Consider the following 6183-nt stretch of genomic DNA (forward strand, 5'->3'; position numbering starts at 1 on the left):
ATCTGTTCTTATTCTGCTGTATGAATAAACTGCATGTCTGAAAAACTGGAAAAAAAACCAATACTGGTTTTTGTTTTTCAATTTAAAACGAAAACCAGTTTTGCTATTTGCTTCTGCTTTTAAGAGGAAATCATGTTAATGTGCTAAGTCACTGAAAGAGTTCAAAGAGTCAGGCTGTGAAAATAGGGATATATTTGTGAGGCAAATTTTAGTTCTCTCATTATAATGGAAATACAATTATAGTCACTGCAGCTCTTGCCTCTGATCTACCCTCTATTACTTACTAAAGCTACTGAAAAGAACAAGTGTGAAGCCACTGACATACATGTATATACATATATATATATATTTGTGTATATGGAGAGAGAGAGACTCTGACTTTTGGTTTAGATCATTGTTAGTGAGTATAGTGTTGGTGATCATGTCAGAATTGATGAATGAATGCAGAAATGTGCCATCAGCTTTTCAACCACCATGCAAAAGCATTTGGAATGAGGCTGAATGGGAACAGCTTCATTTTTCAGAATGACAATGATCCCAAACACACTGCCAATGGAAAACAGTCGTGGCTTGGCCTCGCCAGAGCCTGGACCTCAACAATATTGATACAGTGTGGGATCATCTTGAAAGCGAACAGGCAGCCAACATCCAAATAAGGGCTTTCAATGTCCTTCAAGAAGTCTGGAGAACTATTCCCAAAGACCAAATAATGGCTTTCAAACTCGGAGGAATAGATTGACTTCTATCACTGAAATTATTCAGACGCCTTGCATCATTTAATCCTGTAGCAACATTAATTCTATTATTCACCAGTAGAGGGCAGAATAGTTCCTTTTTCTAGTTTCTTTTCTCGGAACTGCATTAGTCACTGTTACTGTACTGAGGTGAGTCTTTACACAGCCACTATGAAAAAGTGACAATTAGTATTGATTGTATTTTTAGTGCATGCCCTCAAACAATGAAAAAGTCACCTTGGCAGATATCACTGTTAAAATGTTGAGAACAACTGTTTTGACTCTTTTTGGTGTATCTTGCTGAGTTGCTCTGATGCTGCGTTATTAATGTTGTTTCTAAGTCTGAAGAATGTAGCTAAAATGAAGTCAGCATTTATACATGTACTTTAATACAGAGAATCATATCATCTCACATTCATACATAACATAAATACTTCACATGGCATTGTCCACATTACCTTGAGACAGCTATGTGATTAAAATGCATGTTTTTGTTGCTTGGTGCTTGTACTGTAGCCACTCCAGCATGATTCTATGTAAGAAATGATCATCTATTTAACTGTTAATGTTTAAATAAGTGTATTTGTACATAATTGTAGCCAATATATTTCATCAGCATTATCAAAAGTCTGTAGTTCTGTAGTCTTACATGCTGCATGTGGCTCAAGAGCCTCCTCATTTTAGCAGTTCAGTGCATTTTTTAGTTAATGTTCTCCTTGAGACCCACACAAAGTGGTGGGCAGACATCAGGTACATCCCCCGTTCCATTAGTTAAGTGTTTATTAGGATACATTTAAAGCGAGAAACTTTCCTCTTTCAGAGAAAATCTTTGATCCTTCCCTCTCTTTACTATTTCACCCTTTCTCAGTTTCACAGCCCTCAGTTTCTCACAAAGACTTGTTGCATTTAGGCTGTGATGCATGTGCACGCTCTTTTTTTCTTTTTCTTTTGTCATTGTGAACATATCTGCAGATCAGTTATAGATAGAGTTCACACGTTGAACATAGCTAGCATAGGGCTCCACTTCCTCCACATCCTCTATCTACAAAAAAAAAAAGAAAAAAAAGAAAAGACAAAAGAGATAGAACAGAGGGAGGTGTCTTTAACAAAACATGACAAAGTGCAGTCAACAACCAGAACTATAAAATACAGGCAGTTTTACCTACCGGTGGGGATTTGGAGGAGGAGGTATCTGACTGTTGGTGTTGCCTGGCAAAAGTTACACAAACATGTTCAGTAACCTGGGCACTCTCAGAACACAAGTTATTATTTTGATTCAATTTCTGTTAAATTAAACCTTTTACCTCAGCTTCTTGACCACAAAAAATAAGACTCCCGCCACAAATGCAATTATTATCCCAACTATGAGCGCATACAGCCAGAGAGAATAAACTGTAGGAAGACAAATTAAATGTTTGTTAATACCTTAAATGCACATGGATATGTAACTTTTGTGCCTCAGTTTGTAGAAGCCTGACCTTTGACTTTTCGAAATTCTGGAAACAGAATCTCAGTCAAGTTCTGGTGACTGATGGTGCAGCTCAGGTTTTTTGGATCCATGCCTTCAGGAAGCTCCAGACGACTTACTACTGTAAAACGTCCATTTTTCCCAGGCAGTTGTTCCACAGAAGAATTTCGTGCATGACTCCAGCTGATGTTGGCTGCAGGATTTCCATTTTCAGCTATACATATTGCTACAGTTACGTTGTCTTTGTGCTCCAACCAGGCTTTCATTACAGGAGTAACTAAATCAGGAGAGACAAAAAAAGAAACAACAACAAAAACAAAACATTTAAGCTTGCTTTAAGCTTAACCACATCACAAAATGGGATTTGCATGGCCTGGTGTGCTCTATTTTTATTTTTTATTTCTTTTTCAAATTAAATATCTAAACATGCTAAATGAAGAATGTTAACAATGAAGTCAATGATCCATCTAGAGCAGAGTTGTCAAAGATGAAGCCTGTGAGCCAGAATCGGACGAGCAAATACTCGATTCCAGCCCACTAAATAGATTTTAGACTTGTTCATTCAAGTGTATTTTCATTCAATGCATTTTACAGTTTTTCCTACTGATAAGAGACCTCCTCTATTGTATTTCATACTACGCCAAAGTAATTAAGTGACAAGTAAACAATGAAAATTAAAAAGCAGAAAATCTACTATAGAAAGTTCTGTTTTTTACAAGTGGTACACAGGTGGAGTTGAGCTCTTTCTGCAATTTTAGACATGCTGAGAGATGTCTTTTATCTGCTGCAGCACCATTTGAATGTATTATGATGTGCTGCTGAAAGTGCACTTCTGTTTCTTAGATTACATGGGATTAAATTTTTTACACTGACAGAAAGAGGAATTTTCCTGGTTCAGATGACTTCAGATCAAAGTGGGCTGTATGTTGACTGCGATGTTAAATGAGCTTAACATCCCAGCTCTAGAGGAAGAGGAGTGTGTTTGTGTCTAAAAAAGCAAATTGGATTAAGGTTTTTAAAATGTGTCATTTAAAAGACTTTGCAGAGCAACACAAATGCATATCCATTTTACTCCCTTATGAGGTATAAGCTGAATGGTAGAAGGCTGATACTTCAACTGTTTACATTTGTATATATCAGTGGAGGTTCCATAAGTGATATGTGACTAATGTGACAACAGAAGTCTTACCTGTGATATTCACGTAGATTTTACAATTAGTAGCTCCTCCTCTGTAAACAAACTCACACTTGTAGATTCCCACATCATTTTTTGAGAACTTTGGGATGTGTAGATATGGCTGAGCACTGGATGTGTTTCGGAGTGACTTTCCATCATTGCAGGTGTCTGTGTTTTGACCGTCGCTGTTAAATTTGATCGTGCAATGGGCTTTGTTAATCAATTCTATGGTCCAGATAACATAAAATGTCTCATTCCACATCTTATCGCTGCAAGTCAGATTAACATCTCTCCCATTATTGAAAATTGCATATCTGTGTTCTGAAAAAAAAAAAGGAAGTGTGAATGCATCTTACATATTGTTCAAATAAATTTTTTTGTGTTTTTTTTTCTTTCACAATACAACAGGTGTGCTAGTACACAAAAAAAATGCAAAGTATTTAACAAATATCTTTACTCAAAGCTTTAAACACTATAAAATAAATTGTAACATTGTTTATTTTTTGTAATAATTCATGAGATTTGTCCAATTAGCAGAAAATTATTTTATATATTACTACAAAAAAATTTACGAAAAAAGAAAATGTAAAAAAAAAAGGAAAAGGGGGTCTAGAAAACAAAAAGGAGTAAAGAATCAGCTTGATAAATAAAACCTTTCTTTGTTCTTTAAAGTATTGAAGTGCTTTAAAGCACTATTTCTTTCACTTTAATGCATTTCAAGTAAAGAAGATTGTGCAATGGTTGAAACACAATAAGCAGTAGAAAAGGAATTAAACATAATGTACTGACATTTTCACATTTTGCTAGTCACACTTTCTAACTTAATATTATACTCATAGTGAACAGAAGCAGTAGAAACACGGGGGAGAGACTGTTACCAGTGATAGGAGGAAAAGTGGTGTTCACAGGGGGGCTTTCAGTAGTTCCTGAGAGAGACGAAGGTGAATTAAGGAAAAAGTTAGTAGAATGTTTCAGTAATTAAGTAGCAGCAAAATATTCATTTTGAAGTGCTCAGTCAGCAGAGCAGAAGTGATGGTCGTCTGTTAGTTGAAGTTTAATCGGTTAAGATGTAACATGAATTAAATGGCCATGCAGGACAGTTAAACAACAAAGAGCTGTGAGACAAACTGCACTTTTTTAAGCTTTTGAAAAAAACAAACAAACATGACAGTCACCGAATGTGGGGCGATAAAATGTCACAGTTAAAGTTCAGCTCCTTATAAAGCCGACAAAGGTTAATCACAATCTTCCACGTTACCCAGAAGCCAGAGACACAGTCGGTATTTCATATAAGTGAAACGGAAAATTCAAGGTGGATGTGTTCAGTGAGTTGTTTACATCTGACAGGTGTAAAACCAAGACCACGCAGAAAGTGAGTGAACAAAACCACAACTCTAAAACAGAGACCCCCTTACAATGCAGAAAGAGCTGCATCATAGTGTTACCCAGATGTGAAATCAAGATTTCCACTACAGCTACAGGATAGAACCAGGCAGTTTGATCATTCAGAAAAGACGAGCCTGACTTCTGTTATGGAACACCTTTTCCCCCTGCCAGTTTCTGCTCTGGCCCACTTTCATGCATAGTCTTTCCACACACTGTCTACGCTGTGAATCAGAATACAACCATTTCACTGAAATCTCAGGAGGCCCACAACCACTTACAGTTTACAACTCACCCACTTCATAGTAATGAGCCACAAATTTAACACTAATATGCATGCTACACATATTTGACACTAAAATACATTCGCAGAGTATAATGACACAAAAAAGGTAAAAAAAAAAATTTTTTCAAGGTTTAAAAATGTCTCTATTAAATCACTTGTGTCATAAACCACATGAATCCGCATGGAGTTTGTCATTATGTATTATATTTGAGAAGGTTGTGCACTCTTAAGAAAATGTAAGTAGTGAAAGCTGAAAAAACAAATGCAAGAAAAATGAGTTAACATGTCAAACCTAATTCCACGCTCCGTGTTTCAGACAAGAACAGGATCACGACATAAATCCACATAGTCTCTCTCATCGTTGCCTGTCTTCGAGTGCTCCTCTGTAAACTTGCTGCTCACACCGTAAAACCTCAAGTATGGCCTGACATAAACCGTCAGTGCTAGACTCTCTAAAGTAACATCAAACCAAGATGCATTTTCTTTCTCCTCCGTTATCTTGCCATTTCATTTCCTTACTATTCCCAACAAGCTCTGGATTTAAGTGAAGCATGTCCTCCAACAAAGACTTCAGACAAACCTGAAGTCCTTTGTGACACAGTAATATATACATCGTGTGACTAACAAATCCCTCCCTTCTTCTTTCTCATCCCCTCTCTCCAAACCGCTTTCCACTGAGACATCTTGCCTTTTTCTCCCACACAGGATGACGTTTGATAAGTCAAGACACCCATTTCCTCTCTTGCCAGACACATAGCTGTGCTCTCTAAAGTAGTATGTAGTAAAGCAGTGTGCGTGAACACACACATAAAAAATAGAGCAACGTTATGAAATTCTTTCAACGTTCGTCTCCACATTCGTAGTCACAGGTGATGATTCATCACGAGCTTACTGGTACTTTGTATGGTAACTCACATTTATCCTTTCTTGTGACATAAATGAAGCATTCTATGTATTTCTGCTTAGCTCAGCTTAGTTTAATCAGTATTTCGAAAGATTTGATGAGAGAAATGATTTCTGCTGAGTAGGACAAATGTTAGTCTTGCTGTGGTCTCATATTTGCTGGTGTAAGAACATTTTGCTGTATAAGACTCATGCTATGCATGCTTGCCTACATGCAGCATTAATGTGGGTG

General features: G+C 36.8%; 1 protein-coding gene across 2 annotated transcripts; it reads right to left on the reverse strand.

Annotated features, from left to right (window-relative positions):
- Positions 1–1016: 1016 nt before the first annotated feature.
- LOC146500547 (cell surface glycoprotein CD200 receptor 1-A) lies at positions 1017–5791 on the reverse strand. Of its 2 annotated transcripts, XM_085134989.1 has the most exons (7): positions 5341–5791; positions 4258–4305; positions 3392–3700; positions 2213–2479; positions 2039–2126; positions 1901–1943; positions 1017–1776 (listed from the first exon to the last, which is right to left on the reverse strand). In XM_085134989.1, exons 1-7 carry the CDS (start codon positions 5405–5407, stop codon positions 1708–1710), a joined length of 891 nt encoding a protein of 296 aa, XP_084991115.1. In that variant the 5' UTR covers positions 5408–5791; the 3' UTR covers positions 1017–1707. The 2 variants fall into 2 exon arrangements, with proteins under 2 accessions (XP_084991115.1, XP_084991116.1); XM_085134990.1 differs by lacking the exon at positions 4258–4305 and having other exon boundaries at positions 1019–1776; positions 5341–5783.
- Positions 5792–6183: the final 392 nt, after the last annotated feature.

Source organism: Neolamprologus multifasciatus, chromosome 16 (assembly GCF_963576455.1).
Source record: "Neolamprologus multifasciatus chromosome 16, fNeoMul1.2, whole genome shotgun sequence".
Taxonomy (NCBI): Eukaryota; Metazoa; Chordata; class Actinopteri; order Cichliformes; family Cichlidae; genus Neolamprologus; species Neolamprologus multifasciatus.

Excerpts from the sequence above, each read along its gene's own strand:
- LOC146500547 (XM_085134989.1), bottom strand. The coding sequence starts at position 5,407 with ATGAGAGAGACTATGTGGATTTATGTCGTGATCCTGTTCTTGTCTGAA. Across the intron at positions 3,701-4,257 it reads CACTTTTCCTCCTATCACTG|AACACAGATATGCAATTTTC; the intron begins GTAACAGTCTCT and ends TTTTTTTTTCAG. Across the intron at positions 1,777-1,900 it reads CCTCCTCCAAATCCCCACCG|ATAGAGGATGTGGAGGAAGT; the intron begins GTAGGTAAAACT and ends TTTTTTTTGTAG.